The sequence below is a fragment of the Pteropus vampyrus genome, unplaced genomic scaffold, assembly GCF_000151845.1.
Source record: "Pteropus vampyrus isolate Shadow unplaced genomic scaffold, Pvam_2.0 Scaffold54, whole genome shotgun sequence".
Taxonomy (NCBI): domain Eukaryota; kingdom Metazoa; phylum Chordata; class Mammalia; order Chiroptera; family Pteropodidae; genus Pteropus; species Pteropus vampyrus.
In genome coordinates, this window is record NW_011888835.1 from 2,130,373 (window position 1) to 2,145,028 (window position 14,656).

General features: G+C 30.0%; 1 protein-coding gene across 1 annotated transcript in view; it reads right to left on the reverse strand.

Annotated features, from left to right (window-relative positions):
* The window catches only part of CSMD3 (CUB and Sushi multiple domains 3), a 1,080,109-nt gene that overhangs the window by 54,305 nt on the left and 1,011,148 nt on the right, over positions 1–14,656 (reverse strand). Inside the window, 5 exon segments of the mRNA XM_011360386.2 lie at positions 1,016–1,192; positions 5,439–5,621; positions 7,727–7,900; positions 9,834–10,019; positions 11,116–11,289. Of these exon segments, the coding sequence (XP_011358688.1) occupies positions 1,016–1,192; positions 5,439–5,621; positions 7,727–7,900; positions 9,834–10,019; positions 11,116–11,289 (894 nt within the window).

A 14,656-nucleotide genomic window follows, 5' to 3' on the forward strand; every position in this document is an offset into this window, starting at 1 on the left:
CTGTCTTCTCAGTTAAAGTTTTGGGAATTATTAGGTCAGCCAAGGGCTGCTCCACCACTGACATTGTCAAGAGCAAATATTGGCTTTAGCACCACACTTTAAAATAAATCCAACACTTTTTTGGGTCTTGGAAGCAACATGTTCCTCATTTACAAATTTAACTTACGCTAATTTATGTCGTTATTCACAAACTGGCCTACTTTTATTAAGGTTCCCTATAGCCAAAGTATCTGTAACCTGTCAAATTTGTAATACACAAGGCACTCCCATTAGTTTCTCTATAGTCTCTTACTATAAAGGCTTAGTAACCTCTCATGACTTCTACAGTATCAGAACACATTCTAAATAGCTCTTTAAAATAAAAATTCATGATTTACATGATGCCACTAAAGTTCTTTTAATAAATATAAACAACCATAATTTTCCAATGGATGTACTGTTCTTGGTTAAATAAATTCTATTTTATTTCATACATAAGAATTAATTTATATATAGAATTTAAAATAAATTTTTAAAAATTTCTTCAAGTGATTAATTTCATTATAATACAGAATCATTAAAATGCAATTTTTTTTTAACTTATCAAGAGGGCAAATCAGCTACTAGGACTTCCTACAAATAGTGTAAGAACCCATTAATAATCATTATGTTTTTTTAAAAACCAAACCAGTTATTGATATGTGTTAGATGGGCAAAATAAAATTATATTCTTTGTTATTAATCTTGATTATAGCTGATAATTCACCTCTATTCTTAAAATACTGTTAAATTACTTTTAATAGCACTAATTTCTGTGACCCTTCTTTCGTCGCCAATGTAGTACCATGGTAAGCCAACTTATTCTTAAAGTCACTAGTATAAACGCTAACCACACATTACTATCATCTTTTAATCTGAAAGACAATACGAATATTCAAAACCTTGCGTGGTTTGATTAATTACAAAACAGACACATACATATCCAAATACTTTTCACATAACTAGTGAAGTTTAAAAATATTGAGAAGAAACTTACTTGTACAGTTAGGCAAAGTTCCAGACCACGTTCCATTGGCTGTGCACTGTCTAACTGAAGGGCCAGAGAGGATATACCCCTCCATGCAGGAATAAATTATTGAACTTGAAAATGTTGTGCCATCAATCCGAAAGACTTTTCCATTGGCTGTTGTTCCTGGGTTACCACATTGTACAGCTATAAAACAAAATAGTTAAGAGGATATATAAAAAGAGTGTAATTAGAAACCCTCTCACAAAAAGTTAATGACTGAATGTTTGTTTCGAATTATCCAAAGGACCTATAAAATCCTCTAAAATAAATGTTAAATTATCTTTTATAAGTGCTTGAAATTCAAAATAAATTTATATTGATTTTATTAGCTTAATTACTGGGATGCAAATCGTATAAGCTATTTTTTTAAAAGACTTTGTTAGTAGCTTCAGTAAAAACTTTATAAAGTAATTACTCAAGAATATTGCCTTTGGATACAAAAAAAATCTTTCAAGGAAGGATTATGAGAGTTTCACCTCCAAAGCAACTAATGTAAAATGGGAAGATACGTAAGAATGAGATGCAAGAGATTTATTGTAATTATACTTGTAAGAGAATAGATATAAAATACACAATTTAAATATTTTAGACACCCATTTATATTTTTATTTATATAAGTATATATAAATAAATTGTGTAATTTATTACTGATTTGCATGACACCTTTATAATCTCTCAGGGCATACAAAAAATAAATAGTAAAAACAAAGTAAGTTCTAGAAATGGGTTTCATGAAGTTTTCAACATATCTTAAACAGGAGTCACAAACACAATGCCTTATATAATTAACTATTCTGTATTATGTTTAACTATTTGCCATCAATGCCATAGTGAATTATAAAAGTATCTTAAAAGCAAGCCCATGTCAAATGTAATACTTAATTTTGTTGTAATATAAGAAGGCATTTTAATACTTTACAGAACTTAAAGCTATCTTTATGAATATGAAGAGTAATTATAGTTTCAGAAAATACCAACTATATCACTTGCTCCATCTTAAATTTTTAATTTTGCTTATCCTTTACAGCAGTGCTATATGTTTGTATGTATGTGTGCATAGACAGAAAACTTACACGTTTTATACAATTACAACCAGATTAAACTCTAGGTAATATTTTCAGGAGAACCTATGATATAGTAAACATTTTTACTTCTGTTGTCAAGAGTAATAACCCTGTGCTATATTCATTAGTACCTGCCTAAAGTAACAATCTCGTCATATTTATTTATGTGTCATGATCCATTGTTTTGACACAACCTAAGAAGGATTTGAAAAATATCATCTTTGTTTTAAAATGTCAGGTGATATGCATTTTGATATATGGATCCAGGCTCAGTCTATTCTTTTCCACAATAAAAATTAAGAATTTCTCTAGTTAGGGTGGTTTCTAGATATGGACAAATCAAATTCTCACTCCTATCTTCTTGTCTCTAATTCCTCCACACTTAACACACACATTTTTCTTACCCAGAGCATTATTTGAATTAAACACAAGTAAAACTAACTTAAAATGAAAAGAGGTTAAGTGCATCATTTATCATGATTGAGGGCTGAAAGCTCTGTGGACACAGCAGAAAAGCAGCAACTATTTTGCCTTTGTAATACTGACATTTGGGGTTGAGGGTTTTATTGCTGACCCATTTATGTTTGGTACTAGTGAACAATGCCATCTCTCCTAGAAAGTCATTCTGAGCTGCCAATTGACTTAACCGAGTATAAGTGTTAGCTAACATTCATTGAGCACTTATGTGACAGCCACAGCTTTTCCAGTATTTTTTAAACTCACAACAATGTTATCAGTTGATATTAATATTGCCACCATTTCTTGGTTGGGAACCAAGGCACAGAAAGATTAAGTAATGTGTCCAAGGTCCCACAGCTAGTTAATGGCAGATTTTCATTAGATTTTCACAAGTTCCTCCAAAAGATTTTGACAGCATATAATGAGAATATTGGATCTTATTCAGGCTAGTAAATGAATGGCTTAAACATATTTTTGTCGATTAATTATTTTTCATGTTAGATACATTATACAGAGTATTTTATATGTCTGCCTTTTCTTTTGTTGCTAGACAAAAGAAATTACTGTATCATTTTTTTTCTTTTTATCAAGGTGGTTAAGTACCCATATCTAAAAATTCAAAAATAAATGAAAGTATAAGGAGGAAATTAAAGATCACTTATAAATCTACCACTGAGAGATTAACTTGACAAAGTATGTATATATGTATATTTACATGAATGTTCATATAGAAATATGAATATATATTCATTTTGATGCCGATTTCAGGCATTGTGCAAAGCACAGAGTATTCAGTAGTAAAATATTATCATTTTTAAAAACAGAACTATGCTATGCATTCTTTTCTGTAATCTTCTTCTTCTTACTTAACAAGTAAGGCATCTTTCTTTTATAAATTTAGTAACTGGATAGTTTTGCATCATATGCATATTCATAATTAACCTAAACAATCCCCTGTTGATAAACATGAAATTTAGTTTAGTTTATCATTTTTGGTTATCACATTCTCTAGCTTATATATATAACTGTGTGTACTTGTCCTACTTCAAAGATAAATTTCTAAGAGTGGACTTTTTGAAAAATTAAAAAAATTCTAAATATAATTTTATTTTATTTTTTGAAGTATATAGGGTTACTAAAAATATTATCACAATACATACTTGGATCAATAGTGTAAAAGTTTGCACATCCTCTTCAATATCATGTGCCATCACTGTTAAAAATCTGTCAGTTTGTCAAAAAAAAGCTATATTATTTAAATTTGCATGTTTTTATTAAATTAAGGTTCGATATTTTTATTTTCACATGTATTTTATCCATCACATTCTAGGAAAGCTTTTATAAAAACTGTATCTTTACTCTTATGTATTTTCTTTAATATGTTGATTTTCTTTAGGAAAAAATCAAAAATAGAGTTAAATCAATGCTATATGTAAAATGTGAATATATATGCATTTTTTCAAATTACTCTAAATATGTTACAATAACAAAAATGTCTCTAGAAATGTTTTAAATTTCTAGTTTTGCTGCATACACACCAGCATTTCATATTAAAATAGGTAGAAAATGATAACATTTTAAATAATTTTCTGATTAGTAGTTATATAGAACATTTTTCTATAGGTCACATTTATTTTTTGCTCTCTTGTATTTTCTGTCTATTCATCTACTAAAGTCTGTTTTTCTAAGTGACCTATATGAGCTTCATGTATGAAAAATAAATGAATTCTATTATATTTTCTACAAGTCCTAGTTCTCATTTATCTGCAAAGTGCATACTAACAAAATGAAGTCAACTCCAGGTTGTATTTCATCTAAAAAATATTCTGCAGTTCAGCTGAACAAAGGGCTGACTAAAATATCACCCATGTAATATATGACATCATTATAGAGATTCTGCCTTTGGAAAGTAAGTTTGAGAAATAAAGTGAACAGTTAAGTCTTACTTAGTATATTTCTTAGAATATGGATACTAATTTTAAACACAATAGAAGTTTCTGAAATATAATCAATCAAAAAACTCACAAGAGGTTCTATTGGGAATTATTCCCTGTTTATAAAACCAATACATTTGATATAATATCAAGTAAGTATCATAAATACCTTTGTAAGTTTAGTTTTTACACTAAAATCATCTCAAAAAGAACAATTTAAATCATAAGGATAATTTTCCAGCAATATTTCATTTTCTAACCAATCTTTTTTGTTATTATTGTCATTGTGACATTGGTTAATGAAATCTAGTAAGTTTCAGGTGTATAATTTAGCAGTAAGGCGTGTGCGTGCGCGCACACACACACACACACAAATAATGCATTGTGTTAAACAATCTTATAAAATTTTAGTTATATTAACTCCGAATCAGTCAAAAGAATTAACAATTTTACTCAAACATCCCCAATTTAAGATTTCTAGTCACAAGCGACATACTCTATAAATAAAAATCTCTTATATTTAAGCATCTTTCTATATCTTTCAATTTCTACAAACCTAAAAACTAAAACAGATCTTAAGATAATGTTGATGTAAGAACAATCTATTTTTTCCCCTGATAGTATCTACATAGAGCACTGTGACAAAGTAGGAAAATAAAACTTTTGAATGAATATTTTTAACTTTTCCAATCCAGATGTCTACTAAGATGTGAACGTTTGTTTATAAATGACCCATGAGAGATACTTTTTATAATTACCTAGCATAGTTCTTTTATAGGATGTTGTCAGTAAAACTGAAACACTACTGCTTTTATTCCATGGTTGGGGACACAAAGAACTGATAGGAGTAATTCTACTAGTAATAACCAGTTGAATTTGGATACACATTAAATTCTAGCACTTTTAATATATTTAATTTCTGCTTGAGATTACCTTTGCATTCTGGCTGCCTTCCAGTCCAACTGCCATTAGCTAAACATGTTCTTTCTTCTGAGCCATGAAGGATATAACCAGTATCACAAGCAAAACGTACAGAACTTTGGGTTCTGAAATCACTTTCCTGTCTAGAACCGTGACCAGGGGTACCTGGATCCCCACATGTACCAGTAGCATCACCTGAAAGTCAGTACAGTTCGAGTTAATTTACTTCAATAAACATTTACTATGTTCATGATGTAGTCCAACATTCTTGTAGGTATCTGTTTCTGTGCATGCTGTTTTAAACATGATAAGTTGACTGAGTAAAATCATAATTCCTATTTCCCATCTGAATCGAGTCATAAAAAAAGCCTAATCGAAAAGGAAAATAGTTGCAGAGTATAGTGTTATTTTCTTTATCAGTGATATCTAGTCCTATTAAATAGTGTAAGGAGTTTTTATTAGTAGTTCCAGAACCCGGTTAATAATCAAGTTAATAGAAAATTTATAACTAACAGTACTATGGGCTCAAATGACAATGGATTTATAAAACTAAAATAAAAAGCTAGATTTGGTAATTTGCATGTTTCCTTCTCTGAATTTTCTAATTACTGAAAATCTGTTTTGTTGTTGTTGTTAACTTAGAACTATGATGGAAAATGTAAATGTTACAATATAGTGTTTCCTGTACCCTAAAATTTCACCCCATAATTTTCCCTACCAGAGACCACTGACCAAGATAAATGAACTACATACTTCTTCTAAGTGAAATATAAAAATAAATTGTAAATAATTAAAGATGAGAAACTTTGGGCTAAGTTCCTCATAAGAATTTTGTTCATGACCAGTTGTTCATCTTTTGATTATAGTGTTAAGGATTTACTCAGCCTGTTTATCATTTCTTAAATAACTCTAATAGAGTTGCCACTGTATTAGTATATATTGAGAGAGACAGAGAGAGAGACGGATATGAATACACTTAAAATGCTTTCTGCCTGTCTGGATGCCTTTTTGACATACTCTGCATATTTGGAATCCTTCTTTACACTTCCTCATTTTCATGTGATATTATATTAACAACCACACAAAATTTTAACATAAGCATTTCACCTTTAAAAATCTATGTACTTTTTTTTCTTTTTGCAATTCAGTAGCAGTTTCCTAATACATTGGGTGTATTGTGTGTAAGTTTATGTGTTTTTATTTATAATCAGTTATCTGACTGAGTTAATTAACTATGAGTTACTCCAAGCTAAAGGTTTTAATTCTCATTAAAATCAGTTTTATAGCCACATTAAAAAAATGATAGTTTTTTAAATCTATAGATTAAATTTCAAGTCCCAGGAAGTTATTTCACAGGGATTAACCACTAGTTATAAGGAGATTCTGAAATAATCATTTTGCAGCTTTTACCTCTAGAGGAAAATCAGTGTCAAACAATACTAATAAATGTTCACCATGACCTCCACAGAGATAAGATGATATAAAGATAATGGACAATATACAAATAAAAAAAACAGGCAGAAAAATAAGTACCAACAGGTAATGGGTAAAAACAAATATACTAGGTAGTATCGAATAGAGAGACGTCACAGATCTAAAATTTAAATGACATTTTTGAAAAAAAGCAATACTTTAAACAGATCAAAAAAGATGTATCAAATACTCTGTGAAAATTTATGAATTAAGCATTGATATTCATTTTTTCTAAGATATTAATAATGGCATTGTGAGGTTACAGAGACTCAGAAGTTATAAGCTGCCTGTTAAAAACAAAGAAAGTTTGGAAAGATAAATATCTTTCATAAAACTTGGCTTAGTTTAATTTGAGACATTTAAGACTTTATTTAAAAGTATGCCATTAAGTAATAATTGTTTAGAAAGTTTAATAGAACTGAATTCTAACAGAAAATCACTGATATAACATTGTTTTCTGGGGAAAATTATATTTGGTATCTGCCAAAATAGAATAGCTACTTAAGTGGTTCACCATTTTAAGGAACAAAAGCACTTTATACAGAGTAGCATCCTAAAACCACTTAATTCTTTACATTAGGCACAACACAGTTCAAAACATATATCTGTAACTTACCATCTACAAGATGATTATTAATTTGCACTCTGAATTTAAATGACCTCAAGAAGTATTCCAATAAATATACAAACAATGCTACAGCTTCTCTCAGAGTTTTACAAAAGAAATGTATCACTGTACCTCTTTAGAATGTTTTGTGTATACATTTCCAATACTACTACTAATGACATGATTTCCAACACACATTGTCCAATTTTGCAAGTGGTACCTGAACAATGAGGTTGGGATCCACTCCAATGGCCATTTAATTGGCAAGTCCTTGATGAGTGGCCTAGAAGGATGCGCTTTCCTGTGCAGGAATAGTGAACAGTGGACCCGAAGGTATACTTCTCACCAGACAGGACTGCATTAGGAGGAACGCCAGGGTGTCCACAGTCAATCACTACAATACATAATTATTGAATATAAAATTTTTTTATATCTCCTCTCGAATAACCTGCACCAACATTTTACAAAAAGTAAATGGTTTGCTCAAATATATACAACCTCCAGAAGTCAAACATCTATGTGAAAGTTGGCTTTTTAAAAAATAAAATGGAAGCTGCAGTTACAGGGGCGATTCTATTAACCCACTCACCTTGGGTAAGTAAGCATAAATGACTGAGCATAAGTCTGTATGTGTAGGGGTGGTGAGGGTGTGCTCATATGCTCATGTGCACAGGTTTGAAGGACCTATGAGCCCAGACAAAGATGTGCAAATGAGGGAGAGGAGTAAGGCAGATTGGCTAAGTAAGGACAGAGGACGCCAATATGATTCAAAATGAGCCCATACAGAAATTAAAAGGAGAAAACATTGAAGGTAAAGGATAGGGAGTAAAACTAGATCTGTGACACGCAATCTAATGGGTAGTCTAGAATAATTCCATTCCAGGTCATCAGTGAATAAATTATATTGTACAAAGAAAATACTCAGTGGTCAGTTAACCAAAGCACTGCTACGCATAGCAGGATCAGATGTCAATACACTGCAGAATTTTCTTTATAACATAGAAGTGGCTTGGGAACTTATTGTGTGCCCCCTTTTATTTGTAACTTGGAAAAATATTAAGTACAGCATGAATCTAGAGTATTAAATAGCACCCAACGTGACATAAACTTAATAAAACCCTTGAGTACTTGGCACACTACCAGGGAGTACTAGAGGAAATAATGGCAAAAAAGGTATATGAGACCTAAGAGAATCTGACAAAGTTCATGTTTATCTGTACTTTAAGAGATTTTTAACTTTAATGTTATAGCCAGCCACAGGAGCCAAATAAGTGAATTAATCAAACTTTTAGACCAGTCAGTCTCAAATAAGAAGTCAAGCACATTTTAAGCACGAAATCAACAACTGACTTAATTATTTTCTTAGAATCTGAAATTTAATAAATGGCATAAAATTTTTTCATCAGTGCATGAAAGATGTTATAAAATTTTCAGAAAATCCCACCCCATGAACATGAAGAAAGTGCCTCTAAGTAAAACATGATCAAAAATAATTTTACAATTTAAAAATTAAGCATAACCAAAAATTACTTGCACAATGACTTCTTGACACACTACTCCAATCTATGAAGTTTTTTTTTACTATCATGTCCAAGATTCACCAACTCTTTGAGAAATGTAGCTGTATTTACAACCTATCAACCTCCCGAATTTTTAGAATTCATGTTCACTTTGCCTCGCCTCAAATAATTTTTATTTATTTCTGTTAAATTATTTTCTCACTACACAGTCTATATATGCATATCTGCTGTACTTTAACTTAGTTATATTCTATAACTCCATACAACATATAACAAAATGAGTTGAAAGATGAATGTTTACTGCATTCATATGTGTATGTGTTTGAATATGACATTTATGATCAATAAGTTTTAAGTAACACCTTTGTCTAAATCCCCAACTATTCTGAAGCCCTGTTGGCTGTTTACATTAAGAATAAAATAGCCTTAAATTTGCAATATTAGTACAAAAGAAAATTAAAATGTAGTTGCCTCTTATGGGATGGTAATATCATACAATATGTAAGATATCTGCTCTTCATATTCAGTCTGCTCTTTCAAAGTTTAAAATGAGTGAATGGTAGGGAGATATCCAACACATTAATATTAATAAAAATGACATCTGGGCATTGAACTGGCAAAATACAGAAAAGTTTAGTTTCAAAACAATGGAATAATTAAATCAAAAATTAAATTAAAATAAAATAATTAAAATAATAATTAAAAACAAAATCCTGATATATAGCTCTAGATATTTTATAAAACAATAAACATCCATGCTGCTTCCATGGCATTTTCTCAAGAAAAAAATTAACATTATCTACTTACTGATACATTCTGGTAAAGGTTTGTCCCACTGTCCATTGGGCTGACATATCAAAACTGAAGACCCAAATAAGAAATATCCAGGATTGCAGTCATAGAATACTACAGTACCATAAGTGAAGTTTCCATGTTCTATTTTACTTTCTCTTTTGGAATTGGCTGGAATTCCAGGATCAGAACAGTTTACCACTAAACAAATGACAATTTTTAAAAGATATGTTTGAAATAATATACATATACCGACATAGATTTCCTAATAGATTTAGAAATTTAGTTTCAACAGTAAATTTAATCAAACGAATCAAAGATTCCAGGAATAAAATACATGGACTATCTAAAGTAATGAAGTAAAATCTTCGTGGATGAAAATATAAAAAAAAGAAAAATTTTTCGCAATTTTTTTATTATTAAATTTGTTGGAGTGACACTGGTTAATAAAATTATATAAGTCTCAAGTGTATATTCAATAATACATCATATGTATACTGCATTGCATGTTCACCACCCAAAGTTAGATTTCCTTCTGTCACCATATATTTGACCCCCTTTATCCTTATCTACAATCCCACTTCCCCTTTTCCTCTGGGAACCACTAAACTGTTCTCTGTATCTATGAGTTTTTGTTTGTTTGTCTTGTTCATTTGTTGCTTTCAGTTTTGTATCCCACATATAAGTGAAATCATATGGTTCTCAACATTTTTTAACAATAGCAAGTATTCTGCTGAGCATAGATTTTAAAAATGATACATTTTAAGCTATAAATAATAAAAATGAAAAAATAATGTTTGGTTGTGTTTTATCAGACAATATGAAGTATACCATCCTTCTTTGCAAAAATAGAAAAACACCAAAAAATTCTCTTTAATCTGTTTCCGTAGAGAAAACTTAATAAATAACGCCCCCAATGCAGCCATCATGGCAATTCTGGCCTCAAATATATTCTTCCAAAGATATGAAGAAAACAAACGCCAAAGGTAAGTTCTGTTAATTATGAAGCAAATCACAAGTAAAACAGTCTTAATGACTTTTTATATGCAGCCATAAAATGGGTACAAGATAATAAAGTTAAGAAGTTGAAAAAAAGCCTGACATTTTTAACTAAGAAAAAAGATGTTAAAAATGAAGGAAAAAAGAAAGCATTAATAATGAGATGATATCATCATTAAATCTTTTTATTAGCTAAATCTTTCCCCTGTTCTCCTCAAACTGTTTCGAATGTTATCATCTACGTTTACATAGGCACATTATTACCATGCTCTAAACTGGAATATAGTTAGGCTTTTACCTTTGCACACTGGTGGAGGATGGCTCCACTGTCTGTTGGCCTGGCACTGTGCCTTTGTTGGACCTTGCATAAGATATCCAATATTGCAAAAGAATGTTACCACATCATTAAAGTTAAATCCGTTTCCACTTGTTCTTCCATAAATTGGACTACCGGGATGACCACAGCTGACAGCTAATAGCAATGAGTCGGGGCAAGGAAAGCACAAAACAGAATATTTGGTTATCAGTTATCACATGACCATTACCCTTAGTCATTTCAAACAATGTAGAAAGAAGACCACTTTTATGTGAAAATATATCTAAAGTACTTTTACTAATGCAAAAGAGTAATTGAGAATGCCAAAACAATCTAATATAACAGAAATATTAGTTAGACAATTATTTACAATCGTGATAATTTTATGCAAGTGGTACAGGGATGTTTAAAGTTTCATGACATATTTTTATTCTCTTTTTTTTTTTTTAGGGAAGAATACTGAAGTTCAAAAAATCTAGGAATGACTGAAGTTTCTGTCATTAGGAGAAAAAGGAATAAAAATGAACAAATTTTCCTTTTCTAGTTAAGTTTAAGAATTATAAGACACTTAAGGGAAGGTTTTTGTATTTAACTTTGGAATTATTTGTTTTAATATATAATCACTTTTTATGATAATAGATTGATAAGCAAAGGTGTGTTTGAAGAATAATTTAATGAGAAAACATAACAATTTAATGGACAATAAAAATGATTCTGTATTAGAATTCTTACTGGTTTATTTTCTTCTCAATTGATATTTGATAATTTAGTACAATTTTGTTTTAGATGAGCTATTTAAATTATTTTAGTGTTACAGTTCTATTCTAGATTTTATGTACTGGCTTTTCCCAAATACTCTGTATTTCTATGAACTGTTTTACCACATCATCTTACTCTATTAATCAGAGCAACTCCAGGAACAGCGCTTCATAATTGGGCACAACGCAAAAACACTTTTAGTACTTTTGGAATGACCCAAGAGCAATTATTTTTCAGTGGTATTGTTAATGTCAACCTACTCATTTGGAAATTTAACTGCACTTTATTCTTGTTAAAATTATCAATAAAGCAACCAGTTTTACCCCAAGGACCAATTTTCATTTATAGTCTCAATTATTCAACAAGAGAAACAGTGGTATTAGTTAGCTATGTTTGAATATAAATGAAAAGGAAAAAATCTAGGACAGACTCAAGCATAATACTGCCATCTTTAGATCATCAGACAATCTGTGTGTGTATGTGTGTGTGCGCATGCATGGAGATGTATACATGTATGTGCACACACATACAAGCACACACATACACCCCTTAGAAAAATAATTTTAATTGTTAACCATATGCTCTATTATCCTATTAAATCTCAACACACAAAATTATTTTCCATGAAACTAGCACTCCAATAAATTTCTGCTGATTGAATAAAAATTTGACAATGTCAAAATTTATAACTATGGATATAGTCACAGAATAAATAAAATATTTTCTGTGAATCCACACTAAAAGTCCCATGCATTATTTATCTGAAGCCCCCAAAATCCCATTGTATGATCCCATAAGGTATATTGCAATTATAAGATATTTATAGTGTTCTCATTTTCTAATACCAATTTTAATATAAATGTCAGTAATTGGGATAGAAATAAGAAAAAAATAAGAAACACTTTGATTATTGACTCTTAGGTCCAAAATAGGATAAATTATGATGTGAAACATTATATACTGCTAGGGATTCAGTGGGGTAAGAAAAAATAATATTTTTCAATATTCAACTATATTCTGATTTTAGTAGTATAACAGTCATAAATGCACAATGGCAAATCTATGTCATATATATAGGCACCACAAAATAGCAGGTATATTTAAAGAATAATACAAAGGTATTGTTTTAAAATCAATTTTATTCTTCATGTGTGAATTCACTCTCTATATCAGGGAATTAGAGCCTAGAGATTAGCAAAGGAATTGAAATGAGAACAATGGTCTTCCCTGTCATATCTGCTGACCGCCCCCCAACACTAATTATACTCCGTGAGGATCTGATTTTGATTCAACGGCTTATAGCATCATAATTATTAGAAAAAAAATTATCCAAAGTATTTTCCACTCTAAAAAATTTCATGGTATTACATCACAACAATATTGATGCTACTGCACAGTGGTCTAAAGAAATTAAAATCCTTATAACTAAAATTTGTCAAGAATATACCTTCTTTAAAGAGATATGCATTATATATTTATATTAAATACTAGAAAAACTGAATTCCATTCATCCTAATGATAAAACATAAATAATAACAGACATAATATGGTGTAATATAATAATATTTTCTTCTTTCATAGTAGAGGATTTATATGCTTCTGAACACACCCCACTTTAAAGACCAGTGCACAGCAGTATAAAAAATGAATTGTGAGAATTTAGTTTATGTGTTCGTCCATAAACATATATACGTATATATTTATATATATGAGTGTGTGTGTGTTTACTTACATATTTTACCGAAAAAAAATTTTGATAAATGCATAAGAACAGAGGTCTCTAATTATTTCGCCATGCTTACTTACGCACACAGGATGGGAGTTGACCAGACCAATTGTGATCCTGTTGACATATTCTCACTGAGGAACCAATCAATCGAAAACCAGGATTACACTGATAAACAACTGTGTCTCTGTAACCATAATTTTCTCCAATGACTTGACCATTCACAATTAGTTCTGGAATTCCACAGTGACCCGCTGAAATGGGTCAGAAAGAAATATTTTTAATATTGTGGTCTAAGTTATTTTTGTGTATTTATATTTGTATATAACATTATTAAACTTTTAAAGTTTACTTTAGCAGCATGCCACAAATAATGCTAACATGATTATTTGACATAAAGATAACTATAAGATACTTAGCAAAATGTCATATGTTAAGGAATTAAAAGAAAACACTTCTAGTAACATGGATCTAGAAGAAATTAGAAAACAAAAGATCTGTATAAAAATTAAAATATAACATCAAAATTTGAGGAATACAGATAAAGCAGTGGTTAGTGGGGACATTTATAGCATTAAGTGCTTAAGAATGGAAGATACATACTCAATGACCTAAAATTCCACATTAAGAAGAGAAAAAAGAGGAGCAAAATAAAGAGGTGACAAGAAAGCCAAAGTAAGTAGATGGAAGAATATATTAAAGACGGTCAAAAAAATAAAATAGAAAATAGAAAAACTATAAAGAGCATTATCTAAGCTAAACATTTTCTTTAAAAATAGCAAAAAGTTTGTTAAACTCCTAGCTAATCCTATCAACATAAAATCAAAGAGAACAACATTCTCAATAACAGGAATGAACAGAGTGATATCACTATAAACTTACAAAAATTAAAAGTATAAAGAAGTATGAAGAATGACTGTATGCAAATACATTTAACAGTTTAGAAGAAAAAGACAAATTCTTTGTAAATCATATCATACAAAAATAACACAAGAATAAATGGAAAATTTAAGTAGTCCTTTATCTATTAAAGTATTT